Source organism: Eleutherodactylus coqui, chromosome 2, assembly GCF_035609145.1.
Source record: "Eleutherodactylus coqui strain aEleCoq1 chromosome 2, aEleCoq1.hap1, whole genome shotgun sequence".
Classification (NCBI taxonomy): domain Eukaryota; kingdom Metazoa; phylum Chordata; class Amphibia; order Anura; family Eleutherodactylidae; genus Eleutherodactylus; species Eleutherodactylus coqui.
In genome coordinates this window covers 4,237,982-4,262,424 of record NC_089838.1, presented here as the reverse complement: position 1 = coordinate 4,262,424, position 24,443 = coordinate 4,237,982, and the positions used below count along the sequence as shown (strand labels likewise).

At 46.3% G+C, this 24,443-nt stretch overlaps 1 protein-coding gene across 3 annotated transcripts in view; it reads left to right on the top strand.

Annotated features, from left to right (window-relative positions):
- PRR5 (proline rich 5) overlaps positions 1-22,684 on the top strand; it is a 96,813-nt gene extending 74,129 nt beyond the window's left edge. For all 3 annotated transcript variants that reach the window (XM_066590189.1, XM_066590190.1, XM_066590188.1), the window contains 6 exons: positions 5,039-5,087; positions 5,336-5,393; positions 6,969-7,060; positions 9,121-9,261; positions 17,125-17,263; positions 22,017-22,684. In XM_066590189.1, coding sequence (XP_066446286.1) covers positions 5,039-5,087; positions 5,336-5,393; positions 6,969-7,060; positions 9,121-9,261; positions 17,125-17,263; positions 22,017-22,561 — 1,024 coding nt within the window. In that variant the 3' untranslated portion in view covers positions 22,562-22,684. The remainder of the gene's footprint in view (positions 1-5,038; positions 5,088-5,335; positions 5,394-6,968; positions 7,061-9,120; positions 9,262-17,124; positions 17,264-22,016) is intronic.
- The last annotated feature ends 1,759 nt before the right edge of the window (positions 22,685-24,443 follow it).

Here is a 24,443-nt window from a genome sequence, read left to right as displayed (position 1 = left end):
TATAACTGCTCCCTTTCGGTTCTCACACTTTTCTGCTGCGTCACCAGCACACACCTAACTGGTGTCTTATATACCTCAATAATTTTTGGCCACCTATTTTTGGAAAGACGGATGAATATTCTTCTGTACCGGCCACTGGACAAGATGTTGCCGATTGCTTTGGAAACTCAACTTAGAGCAGGTGGCCAATCGGCATAAGTGAAAGCGTGGCACTACATCTGACGGAGGTAAAAGTCCTGCCAGCAACAACACAGAACACGATTGAGTTCTCATGGATGTCATGTTCTAACCGCTGGCGTCCTGGTCTAGACCATTAACAGTTGTACAAGATCCATCTAAAATCATCTCCCAAGGTTTTTCAAGAACATCAAGCATTGGTAAATTTGTGAGAAAAAGTCAATGAAGAATGCTTCCACCATGACGGCCATCGTTGGACACATTTAATGTTTTAACTTGGAACTATTGTTAGACTGAAGCCTTGTGGCCCCGGAATCGTTTTGAGGTGATAGATTATAAATAGTCTTTAATCAGAGCTCCAATGACCTTAGAATGACCCAATTTAATTTTTGCAGAGTAGGAAAAAGTTCTTTTTATAACATCTCTTATGCAACAGTTCCAATTGGCTAATGATAAAAGTGCAGGAAATTGATTTGGTCTGAATCCAACAACTATTGTAGGTGGGCAATCTGCCGAACGTTATCTATATCTCTACTTCACATTGCCTTTTCCCTCCTTCTAAAGTGGCCAAGGCAGCAAATTCATCCTTTTAAGTGTACAATCCAGAGGGACATCAATTCTGTACAAACCCATAAAATTTTAGCTTAGTTTGTGATACTGTTCTAGAAATCTGCAGAAAAGTCGATTTGCTCCACAAACCATTTATGTAGTCATAAAAAGGACATTGCTTGTTTAAAGACTGATAGTGTATGAATATCTATTGCGATAGATAGATAGATAGATAGATAGATAGATAGATAGATAGATAGATAGATAGATAGATAGATAGATAGATAGATAGATAGATGATAGATAGATAGATATGAGATAGATAGATAGGAGATAGATAGGAGATAGATAGGAGATAGATAGATAGATATGAGATAGATAGATAGATAGATAGATAGATAGATAGATAGATATGAGATAGATAGATAGATAGATAGATAGATAGATAGATAGATAGATGCCCAAAAAGTTCTTCTCATTCTAATGTGGATACACACTGAAGTTGGTCAGCCATGTTGGATTTCAGTATGTCTGATCCAATGTTCCTGCAGGAGAAGCAGAACTGGAAAATGCAATAACACCTACTTGATGGCTTCCCAAAGTGTAAGAGGGCCAGAAGGCAACATCAACGGGGCTTCAAAAGCTAGGACCCCGTTGAAAATCCCCTAAATGAAGTTCTTAAGCCTTCAGAAACTTCTGTCACTGAGAAACTCCAAACTAACTCAGGAGTACTATTCTCAAAGTAGCACCAAAGTTGTTTGAGCACTTTATAGAACATCATGGTTTTTCAAAAACAAGTACAACTGGAGTGTGGACCAATTGTGTCTCTGACTGATTTGGCTATAAGCTACTCCTAAGAGCTGCTCTACAGGTCCCCTGGTTTGCAACCTTTAACACACTTTGGAGCGATCTGGTCTTCTCTGCAGGAGACCCCCAGGTTGTTTCCCAGAAGGAGTCTCAGTGCAATGACTGCTGACCCTGGTAGGGCAAAAGACACTAGTAAAGGAACAGGTAATGAAGTAGTCAGTGTAGCAGGCTGAGGTTGGGTCAGGTGGAGTTCACGCAATAAGGTAAATCATGCTTGAGGTCAGAGCAAGTGTCAGCCAGGCAAGATGTACTTAGAAAACAGTTGGAGGTCAGGACAGGCTGCGTTTGTAAAGCTGGGTGTACATGCAAGGTTCAAAATCAGGTAGCAAGCAGAATGCTGGACCAACTTCACTTGGAACACTAGAAACCTATTGTTCAGGAACTCTCCAATGGGGAGGGCAACTTAAATGTACAGAGGTGATAGGCAGAAGGATAGTGTGGCATGTCTTCTGCCCAAAGAATGCCAGGGAGGAGGGGGAAAGTGAGAGAAGGAGTTGCCGGCCATGACCGATGGGCATAACACAATGGTTAACCCATTGAAATATACATGCTAGAAATAGCAGCTAAAACAGACCCGGTAAATTGGTTGGATTGCATCATTCATCCCTTAACAGTAATTGTCAACTGAAACGTACTCTTGCCAAAAATTAAGTGGTTGATTTCACTAATACCGTGTGTTTTTGTCTCGAGTGCATATAGGGAGGGGTCTGTGCTTTACCTCAAGGGGCGCTTAGAAACGAAGAGCAATACAAGTGGACCAGAAAAAGCAACTTGCATAATTTATCTCCCTCCCTTCCCTTTAGAGTAGAGATAGAGGAACACTGTCTGATGCAGGAGGCAGCCATCGAGTCTGATGACCCATTATTTTTTACTAGGCTTGTTTGTTACGTCGGGATGTAAATATTTTTGTCATTGTTTTTATTTTTTTCCCGTACTTTCATATCTTTTGGAGGAATTAGCTGACCCTCGTTAGCTCGGCGGTGACACAAAAATCTGCGTAATTACCGTTCCCTGGTGTAATGATTCCTTAATTGAAACAGTTTAATTTAATGGAGCAAATGTTCATTCCCTTTTCTTCCTAGTTTTATTAAGCAGACGGGATCGGCTATAAATCTATAACCATCCTCATCACAAGGGCCATTGGTTATACGACCGTTCCGCAGGTTAATAGTATGTGCCGACAAACATTTAAAGCTTTATAGGCCCATTTCATAAATATGGTCACGGATGGGCTCACGTTGTTCCCTGCGATGGCCAATAAATCCAGTGTAAACAGGAAGCTCCACATAAGGGTCACATATTCCACCAGACGAGAATGTTTTTGAAATCCATTAAGAACAAATGAACTGGATCGTATCAATAGCAAAGAAAAAGGTAAAGTCGTTTAGCTACAAACCTTTTTTTATGCTGGATGCCCATGGTGCCTTCCTGTGGGGCTCTTTGGTGCCACCTGCTGAGTAATGTAACTTATATAACCAGTCATGGCATGCCGGTGTCACTGTCAGCCCCTGCTCACAGAATCCTATCGGTGCATGCCAACTATTAGCACCGACAGTTATACTTCTTCTCCTGTGTGTAGATTGGTGGGCTCAGAGGTGGGATAACCCAGCCAACCAATCAGCATTTGTTTGTGTACATTTTTTTGGCTCCTCCTCCTCACACGGGCGCCGGTTATTCACTTGGTCGTGTCTGACTCCCTGTCTGATCACTCGATTGAAGTTCTGATCTGGCCTGCAACTGTCAGATTGACTCCTGACTCAGCTGTAGACTCAGTCTGAAGGTGTTCTGGTCCAGTTGGCGGTTCCTGGTCTTGACCCGTGACTTTGTTTATGTTAAGTCTGTTGGTTGTTCACATTTTTATCTGGGGCGTTTAACCCCTTAGAGAGTTGGAGCTTTTTTTCCCATTCTCAGTTTTTCTTCTTGACTTTCAAAAAAACCATCAGCGCAGATGTCTGAGGTCTTGTTTGCGGGATGAGTTTGGTTTTTCCAATGGTGCCATTTAATATACTAAAAAACGTTATAACATTTCTAAGTGGAGTGAAATGGAAAGAAAAAAGTGCTCTCTTAGTGGGGGTTTTGACGGTGGACCCAATGCGGCTGAAATGACATAATGAATCTATTCTATGGGTCAGTACAATCAGGGGGAAGCAACATTTCCATAGTTTTTTTCCTGTATTATTTTCCATTGTTACACAGATATTTTATCTTCTGACCGCCATAACGTTTTTACTCTTCTGTCAGCACAGTTGTGCGGGGGCTCTTTTTTGTAGGACGTCCTGTGGTTTCTATTGGTACCATTTTGAAGTACATAAAACTTTTTCACCACTTTTTATTAACATTTTTCTTGGTGATGGGGGTGACCAATAAAGCGTTGCGTATTTTGTTCCAGACGCCGTTCACTTTGCAGGATAAGTAATGCGTTATTTTGCTAGGTCAGACTTTTACGGATGCAGCGACACCAAATATGTGTCTGTTTTTTGTTTCTTTTGATGTTATTGTTATAAATATTGAAAAAGGGTCTTTTTAAACATTTAAAGGGGTTTTGTCATTAAAAAAAATTATCTAAACTTACCTATTCCTTCCCTGTCTGTCTCCTTATCACATCTTCTCCTGCTTGAGCTTCTCCAGTGCCCCAGGTCAGCTCACTGCAGGCTGGGCCCAGCTTGTTATGAAGGCTGCTTATCACAAACTCCTTCCTGCTGGGTCAGTGAAGGTCACATCTCTGTGCTGTAGCTTCACTGCCTAGGAAGGAATTGTAATCTATTTCAGAGACAGCTGGCATGAGCAATCTCTGAAGAAGATAGGCAGTCCTCCTGATGGCCTGTGAGCTGTGACATAACGTACATTGGCAGACTGCCAGCCTAATGTACGTAACCTCACAAGAAGGAGAAGAATCAGGTAGCTGGAGGTGAAGTGAGCCCCTGGACTGCAGGAGACAGGAGAAGATAAGGGAGGTGAAGATCTGGTAAGTAGACTGATGGGGGAGGAATAGGTAAGCATTTTTCTTTTTTAGTGACAGAACCCCTTTAATGCCTTTTATTTTTTCTAATAATTAATAAAGCTTTTTTTTACTCATTTTTATATTGGTGGCCAACTCAATTTAAAGACTCCCCAATCCCCTCAGTGGTAATGTTAGACTGCTAGGGCGCTATACCTGTCTTTGATTGGCCAAAGTTGCTCATGTTATCAGCATGGCCAATCAGTGTGAGGCCCAAAATTGGCGGATCAGAGAAGAACGACTGCAGGTATTATGTATACCCCCTCCAGTCTGAAGACAGAATGTTGTCCCAAAACTAGAGGGTTCCTTTAAACTGACCCTGGCGACAAGCGATCTGCTCCAATGCCAACATCGGCAAGCATTATCTACGGGCGCCACAAATTCGTAAATCCAAAACATTACGCTCCTCGTGCCCACTACTTACTTTTACCTTTTATTTCCTCATAGGCAACTGTTGAAAACTGAACTTGGCTCGTTCTTCACAGAATATCTCCAGGTACGCACGCTTCCACTCCTCTCCGGTGTAAATAATAGATGTGACAGGTAAGAGAATGTCACATATCTGAAATAAAAGTTTTGGTACCAAAACTTCACAGCCGTTTTCTACTGCGCTGTTATTTTTTACTCCATCTAGAAAATCTGCTCGCTGCATTATTAATGCTGTAGGCCAGCAGACGGGGGTTGAGCTGCACGGTGCTATATTGTTAAATTATTCCTCTGTTTAATATATTATTCACTCCTCAGAACCAGCTTCTCACTAAGGGGATGGTGATCCTACGAGACAAGATACGCTTTTATGAAGGTAAAACAACTGAACTCTTCATCTAGAGATAAAGAGAAGAAGTTTTACCGCGTTAAACCGCAAAACGCGTTCGGAATTGTACTTCAAAGTAATCATTGGCCATCGGTTTGTAGCGGTTTCCTAATATACTCCGTATTAACCGTATCACTGCCTTCAGGGGCTTGGCTAAGGAGGTAGATTGGGCATGTACAGTATCTTTGGTGCAGGAGGGGGTACCAACAAGCCACGTTACCCGGTATATAGATACAGGCCTAGAGTAACATATTGAAACTTTGCCCCAGAGCCATAACTTGAAGCTGCTTGGCCCCAATGCAAAATTTGTAACACCTCCCTCCACCCCCATGTATAGTCCGGATCTTATATAGGCGCCCCAATGCCCAAGGCCTAAGTGTGTCTGCGCCAGCTATAGTTACACCCCAGCTTTGCCCCAGGTAAACCAAAGCCTGACTCCCAGGGAATTTTAAGGGCAACCCGTCATGTCCTTTGAGCCTCATAAGCTATGTTATGGGGCTCATAGGTCAGGGAACAGGGAGTCCGGAGAGTTGTGTTTGATGCTCACTGGGACCGGGTGCCACAGTTCTAGTGCCACACACACATAGAGAGACTCTTCTCAGCCCACTCTGTGCATGCACTCTCCCATAGTGATGAATAAAGGAGCGTGCGCATAGGGTGGACTGAAAAAAGTCACTCTTGGTGCACACGGAAACCTTACGGGGCCACCGCACTGAAACAAGGCGCCCGATGGGTATGAATCACCACCCCCCTGACTCCTCACTTCCTGAATGTAGTTTACAGGGCTCTGAGGTCATGACGGGTTCCCTTTAAGGTTTTTTACTTTTAGTAATGCCCTGAGTTTGAAACCTACCAGTGCCGACATCTACATCGAGTTTATATGCTGTATAGATTTACTTCCAAAGCAGTAATCCTCATCCAAGGGCACAGAGACCTGCTAATGTTACTCAGTCCTCTCCATGGCCGTGTATAGGCATTTAATGTTTAGTAGTACTATTACTATAATATTTCACTTCCAATCAGGACACACTGGATCCAAAAACCCGAAAGACTTACGGGCTGCGAACAAACAGTCCACGAGTGCACACAAAAGAGTGGTGAACCATAAAGAAAGCAGACACCAGGGAAATACTGTCTCTATAAACCCTTTACCCAGGAACGGGACCTGCCTATATGCAGATCACCCGCCCTAACAAAGGCGAACCTGCCCACGTATGTAGGCCACTAACAGACTTTACATGGGAGAGGAGAAAACCACAGAAAACAAGATGTCAACATAGTAACTTCAGTACTTTGCTTAGTGAAGAATCAGGAAACAGGAGATCCAGCAGCAACCTGTAACTTCCACCACAGTCAGAGGGAGACTGGATTACACAGCAGTGAGCTAACTGCAAGGCCAGGGTAGATAGTCCTCCCAAATTACCCACAAGTAAGTCTCACCTAAAACCAGTCCCACCAGAGCCAGAAGATGAAGAGAACCAAATACAAGACCTGAACCAGATTACTAGAAGGGAACAGATCCCAGAATGCCTCGACATAATGCTTCACTTTTATCTATTTTAGGACAAAAACTCCTTGATTCGTTAGCAGAAACCTGGGATTTCTTCTTCAGTGATGTTCTGCCAATGTTACAGGCCATTTTCTACCCTGTCCAGGTAAAGTGACTTAACTCGTCTTATTGTTATAGGTGACTCTTCAGGATAAATGAGGAATAACACTATTTCTGGTCATTATATGACTTCTATCCTGCATTTATCACCAGTTGCCCCCCCTTTGCAGGCTATATCTGTACTCCTCAGTCTTCCCTGAGCTGGTGGGTGTAGACTAGCTGCTATGTTGTGTCCACACACTACACACATAGGAGAGCAGGATCTCTTCTTCTCTAACTGTCTGAGCTGGTAGGTGTAGACTAGTTGCCATGATGTCTCCGTACACTGTCACATATCTTCTCTATCTCCAAGGGCTGAGATTATAAAATGGGGGTATTCTCTACGTCTAGAAGGTTTCTACACCAACATAGAAGGGGCTTCTCTACTGTAAGAGCAGTGAGACTGTGGAACTCTCTGCTTGAGAATGCGGTGATGGTGAAGTCGATAAAAGAGTTTAAGAGGGGACTGGATGTCTTTCTGGAGTGATACAATATTATTTGTTATATCACTGATTACTTCAGAAGGGTCGGTGATCCGGGGATTTATATAATTGCCAGATTTGGAGTTGGAGAGGAATTTTTCCCCTAAAATGAGGAAAATTAGCATCTACTTCATGTTTTTTTTTTTCTTTTTCTGGATCAACAATGCAGGATAATAGGCTGAACTGGATAGACCTAGGTCTTTAATCAGCCTTACATATATACTATGTGGCACGGAGGACATTATACAGCAATACTGAGCAGTGTATCTCTGATTTCAGTTGCTGTGAGACAGAAAAACACTTACTGTTAGCTGCAAAAAGCATCTGCTTAAGTTTCTCTGCTTCTGCTCCTTCCTCCTCTCCTCACCTCTCTATAGACTTCTATGAACAGCATAAGACAGCAGCAGACACAGACCCCCTTCACTTCCTGTTATCCATCTTGTTATCTTGTTACCAGAGACGGACTTCACATGACAACAGGCATTGGACAGCAGGTTAGAAGGAAGTGACACCCCTAGTGGCCAGAATTTTTTAATGATTTTTCAGCACAAAAACACAATTTTAGTGGAATAATTTACACTATTGCTAGTTATAACATTGGTCATCACATAACCACAAGTTAGCGACCATTTAACATTCTTCTCCAGAGGGCATATTATGAAAAGGATTTTGTTATTCTCTCTTTCTTTTAGAAGGACATTTTTAGCCTCCTCTTCTTCAGGCCGCCTGCACACGGCCGGCTTCCATTGCGGATTCCGAAGCAGGCGTCCGCCTCCGGATTCCGCAGCAAATACCACCCTTAGCATTCTATGGAAAAGCATTTTTTCCTGTCCACAAGCGAAAATCAATTGCAATTTTCCACTTGTGGACAAGAAAAAATCGCAGCATGCTGTATTTCAGTGCGAATTCCGTACAGACAGCTCTCGCTGAAGCCAATGGAAGCCATCTGACCGGCCGCCCTTCCGCAATGACATTGTGGAAAGGTCGCGGGTACCGATGTCATAGCCTAGCGGCGATATGGGAAAAACAGGGATTTGGAAAAAAACTGTACTGCGCATATCTGACGGCTCGCCGTGCGGATCATCTGCAGTGAAGGAAAAAGAAGAAAATGCCAGGTACACGCAGATGCCGGCTGGGCACAGGGTCGGATTCAGTTGCGGGCCCCAGCATGCGGAATCTGACCCGGCCGTGTGCAGCCGGCCTAAAATGTAATTTCCTTCTAGCAGACAGTGTTGAGTACTTATTCAATGTGCAGTTGGAGTAAACACTCTATGGAGTTTCCACTGATGCGCAAGCATAGACGCTTAACTGATTGGTGTTTCAGATAATGCTGGGATTTTTTTGCTGTAAGAGAGGCAGAGAGAGCTGCTTCATTCAGTGTTTGGACACAGAGCTGTTCTCAACCCTGCAATGAAATAGCAAGAGTTTGTACGTTATCTGTTGGACTTTTTTTCTCTTTGGGCAGCTAGAACCCCTTTAATATTATTACTACTTGACATTTGATGTTGTGTTTCTCTTTATACGTTCAATGAATGTGAGATTTACTTAGTAACCTATTTAATGTGACCTCTTGTTTTGTGCATAGGGGAAAGAGCCTTCCATTCGACAGCTGGCTTTACTGCACTTCAGAAATATAATAACCCTAAATCTTAAACTGGACGATGCCTTATCCCGCCCCCGAGCCCGAGTACCTCCCTCCATCATTCAGATGCTGCTAATACTTCAGGTACGTAACTATCCGTAGTATGCCAGACACCGACCTTATCTAGGATCTTCAATTAAATATCCACCATGTGAAACCAAATTATTTGCTTATTAATTGGAATCAACTAATCTGAATATATAGAAATATCTGAGTGGTGCAGCAGATGGCGGACATTCTGCTGGCCATTTCTTACAGGATGGTAGCCACCAGTTCCTAACTCAGGAATATGGATTAACTCAGTAAATATGGTCTTACCTAAAGTGAGAGATATGCTGAAGTTTTGCCAAACTTATCACCGTTTCTTGATCATCATCTGTTCAGATGGAGCCCAATTTCTATTGGACCATACAGATGGGAGGGTCGGAATTTGGCGCACAAAGCATTAATGGATTAACCCATATGCCAGCAATTTTGGCTTGTGAAGGGGAGTAATGGTGTGGGGAATGCTTTCTTGACATATCTGGGTCCTCTCATACCTGAGGATGTGCGCAAAATTGAATTGCAGCAGCTCTGAAGGCCAAAGGAAGTCGAACACTCTGCTAGATGGGGGTCTCTAATAAAGTGGCCATTCAGTATATTATTTCAGTGCTTTTACTGAAGTTAGTCCCCTTTAAATGTGACCTTTCACTTACCGCTCTGCTAATGTCATGCCTGAAGTCCTAATTACGTGCGTTATGTACTGGTAATTACACTGAGTTACTGGAGGGCATGAGTCAATGTATCCTTCTGGTGACTCAGTTTAGTTAATTGTGACGAGATAAAGGCATCAGCAAAGTCAGATGAGTGAAGATTGTTTATGGTCATCGCTAATTAGTATGTAAATGAGCATAGTTATGTAATGCCAAGGTGTAAAAGAACCCCCCCCCCCCCTTGTTAGTCCTGGTATCAGATGGGTTCTTCCTTATGTAAGACATGTGCTGTGTTCCTTTTGTGGGGGAGCGGCGTCAGGGAGTCCAGAGGTCAATAACTTACTAACAGTGCGGTGGACTGCTATGGGGTCTGCGCTTACCCCTGCTTCTCATGACACTCCCAGGAACTCACTGCATACAGATTAGTAGAGCCCCCATTGCACTTAGGCCTCTCTGTATAAATCCACATGTAATCAGCTCCTCCTTGTCAGAAAAACAGATCATAAGAAAATAAATCAGCACAGAATGTTTGACCTAAAATCAGTGATGGCTATTGCCAGCCTTAGGTTAGATGGCACCCCGTGTGGAATTTTTTGGGCACCCCTGTCATAAGAAAAAAAAAATTATATATATATATATATACTGCTCTGATAAGCAGTCCGCCTTTATTATGTTTGTGCAGTTGGCGGTATACCCACTCCAGAACAGCTTAGTGAATAAATATGTACCAGAACCAAGCTCATACTCATGATATAATACAGTACTAGGACCAAGCTCATAACTAATACAAATAGAGTAGCAGACATAGGCGATTGTGTTGTGGGTGTGCTGATGGACTGCTACACAGGGGTGCAGAAAGAGCCAGGAGGAGGATGATTCATGTAACTTCACAATACACAGCTCCATGGAGTTAAAGCATTATCTGCCTCGGCCGTCCTAAGAGGGGAGATTGTCCGCAGCCCACATAAGCCTAGTGCCCTCCCTGCACGCTGGTAGTTGCTGCATGGGTCACACATAGCTGAGGCCGACCATGGTGATCAGCAATCACTTTAACATTGCTGTATTGGATTAGGCAGAGCTCCTCGTGGGCGGGGTGGGGGGGATTGTGGTCCATTCGGAGTCTTACTATGGGGTCCCCTGATGGAACCATCTAGCAAATGATCTTAGATGCATTAAATAGCATTAAAGAGACTCTTTCAGCTCCTATTAGCCCCATAGGCTAAAGTTATGGGCTGGTAAGAAGTGGTGTGCGGAGTCGGGGGAGATCGCCCTCAGACTCATCTGCCTCCGCGTTACTTTGTTGTCCTCTGCAAAGCCAGCTCTACATATAAACTACAAACTAGTTGTGGCAGGGCACCCATCCTGGCATTACCAGTGCACAGAAGTAGTCCGCTGAGCTAGTAGGCAAGGAGTGGCAACTCTGCAGGCAGACAGTAAGTGACTACAAGGCAGCAGGTGAGTACCAGAGTAACCCCCCCCCCCTCCCCCGACTCGGTGCCCCGGCCCCATGAGCCCCTGACTTAAGCTAATCAGACTAATATCAGCTGACAGTCACTTTAACACCCTAACACCTTTTTACGGCTGCGTCAGAACACCAGCGCAGGTAGGAATGTGGACTCGGCTGTTTGGTGACAACCGGCACCTGCCCTAATAATGGAGAGCAGAGAAACGCCGATCCCCCTTAGATGTTGTGGGTGATGGGATCGCAGGGCCGGATAGGTTGCTATGGCATCTGGAAGCTATAGGTGGCCTCTGGGTCTGCCATGTGTGGTGGCCCATAACAGTCAGCCGCTAGGCCTATTCACACGAGTGTATACTGGCCGATATACGCTACCATATGATGCCTGGATGCCAACGCATCAGCTCACACGGGCGGATCCCATGGCGGGAAAGACAGTCCTGGAACTACGGACTACGGCCGCTGCCACAGACTCCTATGGAAACCAATGACAGCGGCCGGAGAAGGGAGGTGGGAGGGAGTTCAGCAGCGTGACTGCTATCTCCCTCCCACTTCTCTTCTCCTTCTTCTCCTCTCCTTCTTCTCTTCTCCTTCTTCTCCTCTCCTTCTTCTCCTCTCTCCTCCCCTCCAGGTGTTTGCAATGGGGGGCCGAGCTAAGTAGCTAAGTTGCTGGCTGCGGACAAGGGGGTGGGGGACTTAGCTCCGCCCCCCCCCCACACTCAAACAGCCGGAGGTGAGGAGAGGGGAGGCCAAAACTCCACCCTTATCCCTGAGTATATAAAAGAAAATGCGCAAAACAATCACCACAAATTCAGTGTCGCCACACTTGTAATGGCCCACGTAAAAAGGCTGGTACATTATCTGACCCACATGGTGCCAGCTGGGAAAAAACATAAAGTAACACGGCAAAAACTGCTCATTTAGCATTTCTCGCCTTAAAAAAAACAGAACAGATAGTGATTAAAAGTCATCAAATGGCACCACTGAAAAGTCCGGCTCGCCCCACGAGAATACACAGAGCGCCGCTGGGCGGAGGGGAACGCTGGAGGTCTGTGAGTGATGGAAAAGAATACTAAAAAAAAAAATAATGGTAAAAAAGATGAAAAAAAAGCGTTATGTCTTCCATCCTCAGGATCTGTATGGAGTGGGGCGAGCAGATGATGGGGTGTCGGGGCTGCTGATGGGGTGTCGGGGCTGCTGATGGGGTGTCGGGGCTGCTGATGGGGTGTCGGGGGCAGCTGATGGGGTGTCGGGGCTGCTGATGGGGTGTCGGGGGCAGCTGATGGGGTGTCGGGGCTGCTGATGGGGTGTCGGGGCTGCTGATGGGGTGTCGGGGGCAGCTGATCGGGTGTCGGGGCTGCTGATGGGGTGTCGGGGCTGCTGATGGGGTGTCGGGGGCTGCTGATGGGGTGTCGGGGGCTGCTGATGCGGTGTCAGGGCTGCCGATGGGGTGTCGGGGGCAGCTGATGGGGTGTCGGGGCTGCTGATGGGGTGTCGGGGCTGCTGATGGGGTGTCGGGGCTGCTGATGGGGTGTCGGGGGCAGCTGATGGGGTGTCGGGGCTGCTGATGGGGTGTCGGGGGCAGCTGATGGGGTGTCGGGGCTGCTGATGGGGTGTCGGGGGCTGCTGATGGGGTGTCGGGGGCTGCTGATGCGGTGTCAGGGGCTGCTGATGGGGTGTCGGGGCTGCTGATGGGGTGTCAGGGCTGCTGATGGGGTGTCGGGGCTGCTGATGGGGTGTCAGAGCTGCTGATAGCGGACGCCCACGGGCATGCCTAAAATCTAATAAAAAGCAGACAGGAATTCCTAAATACTCCAAAATGGTACAATAGTAACTCCAGAACGCTGCGAAGTACGAGCCGCCACAACCTGATCAGGGGAGAAGAAAGGGTTAATGTCGGTCAGAAGATGCGGCAGAAAACAAATGAGTCCAGCAATAAAAAGCTGAATAGATGTTGTATGACGGCGATCCGTAGTGACCCACAGAGGGAGGCCGCACCGCGTCACCATAACTACAAGGGCGCCAGAAAAAGGGCGAAATTCTATGTTTTTTACCATTTTACTCCACTTAGAAATGTTAAAAAGTTTTTCCGTCCATTATTTGGTACATTAAATAGATCCATTGAAAATCCACCTCGCTGCGCAGGAAACACCGCAGACCGCTACAGAACGGAAGTGTTAGGGTTATTGGAAAGTGGGAGGGAAAACCAGAAAAAGGGGGGGCGGGCTGCGACTCTAAGGGGTTAAACGAGGATACAAAAGGGGCATGGATGCAGATGTTTCTAGACACGGTTACTGTTCCTACAAGAAGTCCCTATTTTCCAGGAGAGCCGTATACAGAGGAGTATACACAGGAGTATATAGAGGAGTATATATAGAGGAGTATATAGAGGAGTATATAGAGGAGTATACAGAGGAGTATATATAGAGGAGTATACAGAGGAGTATATAGAGGAGTATACAGAGGAGTATATATAGAGGAGTATACAGAGGAGTATACACAGGAGTATATAGAGGAGTATATATAGAGGAGTATACAGAGGAGTATACAGAGGAGTATACAGAGGAGTATACAGAGGAGTATATAGTGTATATATATAGAGGAGTATATAGAGGAGTATATATAGAGGAGTATATAGAGGAGTATACAGAGGAGTATACAGAGGAGTATATAGAGGAGTATATAGAGAAGTATATAGAGGAGTATATAGAGGAGTATATAGAGGAGTATATAGAGGAGTATATATAGAGGAGTATACAGAGGAGTATATATAGAGGAGTATATATAGAGGAGTATACAGAGGAGTATATAGAGGAGTATACATAGAGGAGTATATATAGAGGAGTATATAGAGGAGTATACATAGGGGAGTATATATAGAGGAGTATATAGATACGCCCCGCAGTTACTAGTGATGTGTTCATGAACTGGAAGGTAATGGATGCCATATGGTGGGACGCATCCAAACACAGGGAGGTCCGTAAAAGGGGGCTGACAATATACAGAGTCCCAGGACTGCATATTCAAAAACATCCATCCATCGGGCCCCGCTCTATGGCTTTTCATCCTGTGTCCTGCTGCTGGTAACCCTTTATGTGCTGCACTCACTAATATAGCTTTTAAAGAGCCGTTCCTGTGACTGTCTCTTACTTATCCACTATGTAGCTATCCCCCCGGTATATATAAGTGGGCTGGTGTTACCTTGGGGAGTTATTTATCTCTGTCTGAATCCTCCGGCCTCGTTCTCCTCAGATGGTCATGTGATCCAATTTTTAACCAGCTCAGATCTACTTGGGGTTATGTGTTCATTTTCTAGTCAGTGTCTCAGTTTGTGTGATGCCGTTACATAGATCTGCCATAGAAACTGCATAGAGGGGGACACAGAGACCCCTATCACAGCTACTGATGAAGATCACACAGGTATAATAGAGGAGATCACAGCTCAGCCTCCTGACTGTATACATATGGGCTGTAGCATATATAGGTAAATGTAGAAGGTAGTGATAATTGTACTGTAGTATAGCCCCAGCTAATGCTGTGCTGATGCATCATGGGATTAATGTGAAACTGAAAGTAAAAACTCTCACTCTCAAGACGGTGGCTGATAAGTATCAGACAGGGGGCTGCACTGCAGGGAAGAGGTTGAGATACACAAAGAAGACCTCCAGAGTGTGACAGGCCATCAGGTGAAAGGGGCTGAGATGGAAAAATATGCGGCTGGCCCTTAAATAATGCAGAGCCTTGTGCACAGATCCTGTGAGGCGGCACATATAATCCCTACCGCATTACTGAACCATAGGCGCTCCATGTGGTGCTTTAATCTGGCACCATGTTACAGAGATTTCTCCCTTAGGGTATGTTCACACGCGGACAATCCACAGCATTTCCACCATGTGTGAACGTACCCTTAGAAGGAATGCTCCTGGGGGGAGGGGGGTTACATACGTGGCATCTATTGACACAGTTTGATTTTTAATTCCTTAAGGTTTGGTTTCTCCTTCCACATTCAAAAACTCATAACTTTCATTTTCCCACCGACACGGTTGTTTTTGTGGGACAAGTCATATTATCCAATGGAACCATTTAATGTGCCGTATAATATACTGAAATACCGGACTCACTGCTGTATATCCTGTGAGCCTATGACTTCAGTTCATGGGGCTCGTTGGAGAGGACAGAGTCCCTCTAAGGAATAAAGACCTTCCTTCTCTTTTTACCTCCTACTGACAGTCAGGTCTTTACGAGAAGTGACTAATGTGTTTGGGTGCTTTAGATGTACTTTGGGAACCGCCATGGGTCCAACACATCCCCCTCCCATTAACTTTACCTTCTGACCGAGCTCTGCAGCATATTAAGAAGTAACGCTAGAACGTTCTTTCCCTATTGGTTTGTAAAGGCCCAGAATTCCCTCACTAGTCTATAAGTCTTTAGTGATGGGGTAAGATCTTAAAGTGTTGTTCACATATTTAGGACTGGGCCTTCTATGGGATCCAGCAGATGGAGTATCTCCTATGCAGACTCTTAGACGGCTGGACTGGAAAAGTACTCTCAAAGGTTTTCTCCCCCAGTCTATTAATTGCAGAGCGATCACAAGGACGGATTACCATAGAAATAGCTTCTGAATGAGCCGGGAATATTACTGCAGCATTTGGAGGGAAGGAGGAGCAGATGTTCCTCTACACGTTATTCTGCACCAGGAGGCACCGGTGCTGCTCAGAACCTACCGGGGCGAATTTGGTTCAAGTTTGGCGTTATCATAGGCTCATCGCTCGTTGTATCTTTAATAACCAAGCCTCTGAGGATGTGAACCATCATAGATCCTTGCTTGTAGATCTCCCTTAAAAAACCACTCCACCCCCCCCCAACATCCCCTCCCCTCCCCCGCCCCACACACCCGCTATTACCTGGGGCTGCTGCAGGTGAAATGTAGTATTACAGCCAACTATGTATACATGGACGGGTCGGCTCTGCAGTGTAAGAGATACTTTTTGTAAGTGGTTCTCAACTATGGCTCATAGATGGAAATCCCAAGCTGGTTGCCCCCGTCTGTGGCGCCTTGTACCCTCGTATGGTATGTGCATATAAACTATCCCATGAAGAAACCTGCCAACATGTCCAATTAAAGCGGAACAAACAGTCTAGATTAGAGATGAGCGAGTATACCTGCTAAGGGCAATTGCCCTTAGAGAGTACCTGCCCGCTCGAGACGAAAGGTTCGGGTGCCGGCGCGGGGGAGCGGTGAGTAGCGGCAGTTAGCAGGGGGGAGCGGGGAGGGGGGGGGGAAGGGAAATCTCCCCTCCATTCCTCCCCCGCAGCTCACTGCCCGCCGCCGGCAGCCGAACCTTTTGTCTTGAGCGGACAGGTACTCTCTAAGGGCAATGCTCACTCGGGCAAGTATACTCGCTCATCACTAGTCTAGATGCGATGGAATGAAATCTCATCTTCATACAACGGAGGAAATCTGCAGCCTAAACTGATCTACTACAAATCCGCCACATGTCGCTGTATGCTGCAGACCCACCAGGGTGAGAACGGCGAGGAATCTGCGCCAAAATCACTATATGCTGCAGACCCACCAGGGTGAGAACGGCGAGGAATCTGCGCCAAAATCACTATATGCTGCAGACCCACCAGGGTGAGAACGGCGAGGAATCTGCGCCAAAATCCACATGAAGATTCAGACTATTTGTTGTGATTTGCGGCTGCTGCAGAATGGGATCAGACCCTAAAGTTTTTGAGTTTGACTCTTCACCGACGCGGTAACCAAGTGTCCTTTTCCTTCTTTCCCTTTTCCAGGGTGTCCACGAGTCTAAGGGCGTGTCGGAGGAGTACCTGAACCTGGAGTCGCTCATTCAGAAGGTGGTCTCGCCATACCTTGGCACATACGGGTTGTACTCTAGTGACGCTCCGTTCTCACACGCCTCCTGTATCTTAGGTATGAGCCAGTTGGAGATTTCTTACATTGACACATACAATTCAGCAGATTTCCATAGAGTGTATTAACCCCTTAATGACCACCCAGACGCCTTTTGATGGCGGTCGTTAAGAGGTCTTATTCTGATGCATACGCCTTTTTACAGCGCTGCATGGGAATACTGGCACAGGTCCCTTGTGCTGGTAGGTACGGAGACCCTGCTGTCTAGTGACAGCCTGCCAACTGTGCTAACAGCAGGGAGCAGAGAAACCGCCGATCCCCACTGTTAACCCTGGACATGCTGCGGTCAATGTGAGAGAGAGAGGGGGCTCCCTCCGTCACCCATTGGATCCTTTTCATGTGATCTTGATGAGTTGCTATCGCAGTCCTGCCATGCCTTATCACAGCGATCATCAGTGCTGTGCCTTAAGTCCCCCAGAAGGACCCAAATAGTGTAAAAAAAATGTACAAAGAAGAAAAATGTAAAAAAAAAATGTTAAAAAACATTGTGCTTTTTGTCATATTGGCATAAAAAAAGGTTAAAAAAAATTAAAACCCCACATATTTGGTATTGTCGCGTCTGTAACGACGCGTACAATGAGCTGCACATGCTTTTGACTGCGCAGGGAAAAACCGTTTAAAAAAAACACTAAAAAACTGAGGCAAAATGCTTGTTTTTAGCATTTTGCCTCCCTAATAACGCAATAAAAGTGATCAAAAAAGCCGTATGTACCCCAAAATGGTACCAATAAAAACTACAGCTCGTCGCACAAAAATAAGCCTCACAGAGCTCCGCCCATGGAAAAATAAAAACGTTACAGGACTTTGAATGCAGCGATTTAGAAAAAAAAAGATTTCCAAAAAAAAGGGGTTTTTATTGCAGAAAAGTGGAAAAACCTAAAAAAAGGTAAGATTTTTGGTATTGTTGTAACCGTACCGACCCGCAGAAAAAATGGATTGTGTCATTTATGCTGCATGATTAAGGGTGCATTCAGACGCCCGTAAATCGGCTGGGTTTTCATGCCTGGCCGATATACGGCGTCCCTCTCTGCAGGGGGAGGAGGCTGGAATAGCCGGGAGCAGTGCTCTGAGCTCCCGCCCCCTCTCTGCCTCCTCTCCACCCCTCCCGGCTCTTTCAGCCTCCTCACCCTGCAGAGAGAGACGCCGTATATCGGTCGGCGTGAAAACCCAGCGATATACGGTCGTCTGAATCCGCCCTAACGCTGTAAAAAAAAATAAAAAATCTATGGCAGAATTGATGCGTTTTCTCTCCCTGCTATCATAAAAAAATAAAAGTTTTACAATATAGTCTATCTACCCCAAAATGGCACCATCAAAAACTACAGTTTGCCACGCAAAAAACAAGCCCTCATACGGCCGCGGCGATGAAAAAATAAAAAAATTATGGCTTTTGAAAAATTGAGATGAAAATCTACCAAAAATTGTTGCGTTCTTAAGCCCAAAATAGGCCGCGCCCTTAAGGGGTTAATAAGAACAGCTCAACTCACAGAAAAAAGACCCCCTCAGACAGCGGACTAAAAAAATGTGGGAAAAAGTTCCAAAAAAATATATATTAGGGCCTATTCAGACGTCTGTATATTGGTCGGGTTTTTACGCCCGGCCGATATACTCTGCCCCTCTCTGCAGGGGGAGGAGGTGCACTGAGCCCCCGCCCCCTCTCCACTGTTTGCAATGTGAGGGTAGGGGCAGAGCTAAGTTCTGCCTTGCGTACCGACCGCAGAATTTAACATTTTTATACCGCACGGTGAAGACTGTAAAAAAAGGCAAAAAGTGCAGATTTTGTTAATCTTAGAATAACAAGTGATGAGGATGTTATTTGGGATCAGTAAACGCGCCGGCTAACGCCGCTCGGCGCTCCCACCATGGAAAACCAAAAGCGGAGCGGCTCTGGGAGCGCCGCGACACAAAGGCAGATCTTTAGGGGAAAAGGGTTAATGCACAAAATTAGAGAAACATAAAAAAAATCCTATAAAGGCGCGGCGCCGGAATCGCGCCGAAACTGAGAATCGGGTTATCTATTCTGAAATCCAAAATAATGATGCGAGAATTTTTTAGAAGGTTTTTTAAAACTAATTCAGTAAAAAAATGTAACCCAGTTGATACAACGCAGTTTATGAGGTCATTAAAGTAGAACTTGGGCCACAAACATTGTAACCGTTACGACTCGGAACGCTACGATGGATACAAACCTAGTTGGTACTAAAGGGTTAAAGGGGCGGATCTACAAACAGTTACACCATGGATACAAAGTATCGCTCCATTCGCTGGAGATAGGCGAGCGCTGAACCGAATTGTCGCCCCGGAATACGAAGCCGATGGCGGCCACAAGTGAGTGGAGAAGCTGCGGAGCTTCACATGTAACAGCAAACTGATTGACTGCAGTAAATAAGTCCCAGCTGAGATCCATCCGCCAGGAGCCACAACAGACCGCTAAGAACACGCGTGAGAACGCCAATGAGTGGCGCTGAGTATGTTCATTAACTTGGTATTTGCTGCCACCAGGTGGCCATTAGAAGTAATTACACAATTGACCAATTTAAAGGAAACCTGTCCTCAGCAATTGTAGCCCTGAATGGGGTTGGATGAAGGAACCATCAGAACATCCCAGGGACCATCGGTTCTATTAGCCACAATGTAGGTCCTCAATATATTGGCAGAATGCTGCCTAATTACCCTGCGGAGCCTTAAATACCCCCAGGAAAAGTAAAATGTAAGGGAGGTGAGAAGAGCTGCAGTGCTTTGAGATGAGTCCTGGGGGACGGAGCGCCCCCTGCTGGCAGCCTACCCCGAGGTGATTGACAGCTGGTTTGCATACAAACCTTCAGCTGCGGGATACACCGTATTCTGATCGCCTTCATGCGCCGTCTGCACCCCGCCACACCAATGACGGCAGACAGCGCACGGAATGTTGTCCCGCCGTCGCCGGACTCTTCCTGTCGGGGTCCTATTTGCACATAAGGCTGGTTTCACGCGGAAGTATATTTGTGCGTGAAGGACGCAGTGACTAGCGCCCGTTAATTGCATCACATGCGCCTATTTTGCATGCTCTGTCGGCGGATTTGTGCACGAAAGTTCCCCACAGAAGTCAATGTGGCGGTTGTACAAATGTGCGCGATACGCAAGGAGATGCGTGAAACACGGCGGAATTCTGCTGGAAAAAGAACCCACCTGAAGCTCATCGCCGCGTGTAAATGAATACGCCTGCAGGCAGAAAAAGTACGGTGCGCCGATACACGCGCCAAAACCCCTCACCCAGAGCCCAAAATTACAATAGCGCTTCCGCTCGTGTAGTCGGCCTAAAAAATAAGCTATCATTTGCAGCGCGGCGTACACGCTCATGACAAGGGGCTGATGGAAGTATATTTGCGTGTGTCTGCGCATATTACTGTAGTTTTTGCGCACGGAGGCCCGGTTCACACGTCAGCCACGCCCCCTTTCCATGGATTAAATGGCTATTTGCGCCTAATGAGGTCCAGATATCTTCTTCTCCCCACTTTTTGCGCAGTGTGTCGCGCTTCCACTACGTATTCGCACACCTCCCATGGACGTCTATCCTCGCAATCCTCTTATGTTCATTCAATGCTGCTGAAATAAAAATGGCGGAACTTTAGAAAAACACTTGTAAAAAAAATCTCCAGTTTTGTGTCTTCGGACCCAAACGGCCGTTTCACACGATCAGAAGATTCCTGCAGAACGCAGACAATTACGCACCAGAACCGGCCGCTATACCTGCGAGTTGTGGAGCGCAAACCGACAACCGCAGATTAAACTGCATCTATACGTGCGGATTGTGGAAATATTCCCCAATATGGATGGCCCCAATGGGGGCGGCGGCACAAGCGTATTTTTGTGTTGCGGAAAAACCGCGCACGCACAACACGGAGATTAGGACTCATTGACTTCAATGGGTTCCTTCTAATTTTTTTTTTTGCCCGCGCCGTTCTCACAGGGGCGGAAAAATAGGAGCTGCTCTATTTTGTGCAGATTTGCACACCCAAGAGGCCCATAGAGGTCTATGGGAGGTAGGTACGGGCACACATGGCGCTGCCCAGGAGCTGGGAGGGGGTCAGTGATTCATGCTGCTTGTGCCACATTCTGACCTCCTATCAGCACAGGGCAACAGAAGTCTGGTTTCATCTGACCAGCTCATGTTTTTCCACTGATGCCCCTTCTGCCCGCTGGAGTCTCGCCTTCTGCTTCTGTTAGCGGTGGCACTGGCCGTCTGCCGTTATAGCCCCTCAGTGCTAAAGGACAATGAGTTGTGCGTTCGGACACGTTAGTTGGAGCTCCAGCGTTGTATTCAGCTGACTGTGCAGCCTGTCCATCTGAACGATTCCTGACATCCTCCTCCGACCCCTTTTAGTAGTTTCCTACCACCGGATCCCCGCTCGCTGGATGGTTTTCCTCGATCCTACCATTCTCAGTAAACTCTGCACACCGATGTACAAGACCACCCCACGCGGTTGGCAGTGACATCCCGGCCTTGGCTAGTCTAGCCCCGATGACCTCGTTGGAAGTCACTCAGATCAATAGCTTTTCCCACCTGATGTCGATTCACACTGAAACTGATCCATGCAAAACTTGTCACATGACTTTATGCCGCACTCCGGGGTCACGGAGAGAATTACCATACAGGGAAGAGCCCATCATGAGAAGGCCGGGGGTCTAATAAAGGGGTCACTCAGTGTATACTACTACTATGGCTGCTTGTGTGGTCGTATTACTAACGACTATTATTTTGTGTCCCCTACAGAGAAACGCATGTTCAGACGATGTCCTAAGTCCGGTGAGATGATCACGAAGAATCCAGTGGTGAGATCCAAGAGCTACAACAATCCGCTGCTGACCCCGGTGGCGGAGTATGAAATGGAGAACATTGCGGCCAACGGGACTGGAATCAGAAGACACTCGGTGTCGGAGATGACGTCGCTGCTGGAGATCCAGGGCTACTCCAATCTAACCACCATCCTGGATTCCAGCTCCAAACTCTCAATGTCCTCCACCAAACCACAAGCCACGGGGGAGCTGGAGCTCCCTGCCATGGGCAATGGACAGTACCCATCAATGCATAACAACAGCGAACCTCAACAAGGACTGTTCCGCACCTCCAGCTCCGGGGACGACATGTCCAGAGACTCCACTCTGAATCCGGCCCCATCTTCCAGCCCAGAGACAATTGTTGACCAGATCTTAGAATCCATAGACTCCGACTCAGAAGGAATTTTCATTGATTTCGGAAGAGGTTGTGCCAAGTCTTCGGGGTACGCCGTAGACGTGGGGCGACAAAGTCTTGTATAATAACCTTTCTTTTTTTCTTTCTACCTGGGGGTTACTGTGGGGTTGAGGTTTCCTTCGACCCCCTGGTCATTGATTTCTAAATTTTTTGGCTTCCCATTAAATGTATGATGAATTTCCGGTTCAGTTTTGGTCCGTGAATGTCACTTGGGATAAAAATATGGATGATTACAGATGCCAAAGGGTCTCCAAGAGCCAAAACAGGAAGTGGAGACTTCTAGATCCAGAAAACAGGAAGTGGAGACTTCTAGATCCACAAAACAGGAAGTGGAGACTTCTAGATCCACAAAACAGGAAGTGGAAACTCCTCCTAGAGTTCTAGTGATGGGCATTCATTTCAGTGGGAACTTAGCCTGCAATACCAAGCCTGGCCACTGCAGTAACAACGGAGGTGTGTGCTTCCTGCCAAAATCAGCTCAGTGCACCAGCCCAGCAAACAGCTGTGCAGCAGGGGTCCTGGGCAACAAACCCCCACTTATCTTCTCTTTACAACCTGTCCTAAGGATAGGGCCTAAATAGTTTAGAACTAGACAACTCCTTTAAGCCTGATTCACAACATAGGTGATAGGTGTCTGATTGGTCGGAGACTGATCGCTGGGAGCCCTGTTGATCATATGAATGATGATCCCTTGTTCTACCCCATTTAAATGGAGTGTTAGTCCTCGCTCCATTCAACTCTACGGGACTGCGGGACCTATAGATCCCCTTGTGGATTCGGAATCAGTATTGTCCATAGGAAAGCCCCTTACACACACTGTAGTACCTGCACACACATAGGGGCTCATTCACATCAGCGCTTTTGTTTTCCGTTCCGCTGTTCCATTAGAGGAGGAGCAAAATGATCGGCAGCCATGGGAACCCCGCCAATCAGCTGTTTGCCAGGATATTTTGCTCGTGCCCTGAGCTGATTTATGCAGGAAGCAGACAGCTCCATCCCAACTACAGTGGTCAGGTTTTGTATAACAGTCAAAGTTCCCATTGAAGTGAATAGCCTGCAATACCAAGCCTGGCCACTGCAGTGGGAACAGTGCTGTCTATTTCGTGCATAAATCAGCCGATGTAGGAGCACACCAGCCTGGTGAAAAGCCAATCATCTGGGATCCTGAGAAGCAAACAACTGCCAATCTACTATTGATGATATAGCCTAAGGATTGGCCATCAGTTGTTTCTAACTGGACAATCCCTTTAAGATCCAGTCTGGGTGACCACCGCTTGAATGTGTGTAGCTACACAAGTTATATCTGTCATACAGGAGACTATCTCTCTGTGCAGCACAGACTTGTTTTAGATCACTGGTGAGGAACACTGTGGGCTAAACTGATGCACTTTGTGAAGGGTATGAGGGGACGTACCATGACACAGAGATCCAAGGAAAACCAAGAATAGATTCCTGGTGTCATGCTCCACCCCACAAGCGCTGCCAAAGTCTTAACACAGTTTGCGGAGTGTTCTTTTAAAGGGGTTGTTCTATTTCTAGCTGTTTTGCTGCAGGAAGCAGACAGCTCCGTACATTGTGTAGTGGTCAGGGCTGGTACTACCAGTTGACCAGTTGAGTCCTATTCACTTCAGCAGGGCATAGCCTGCAATATCAGCCTGGGCCACTCTGCGATGTATGGAGCTGCCTGCCTCCTGCATCAAAACAGCTAGAATTCGGACAACCCCTTTGAGTATAGATGAAGGGGGCAAACTCTGAGACCGGAAGAACTCCCACATTTTTTGTATCAGTAGTCGACTATTCCTAGATTAAAGCATTGCTGTGTCTGATGAATCAGACAAGAACTTTCATCAGTCCTAGTCCGAAGAGCCCTGAAATCTACCTCCTATAACAGGAGGCTTAGGCAGCTATGTGATCCCTTTACTTTACACTGCAGCTCTGCTTGTTCAG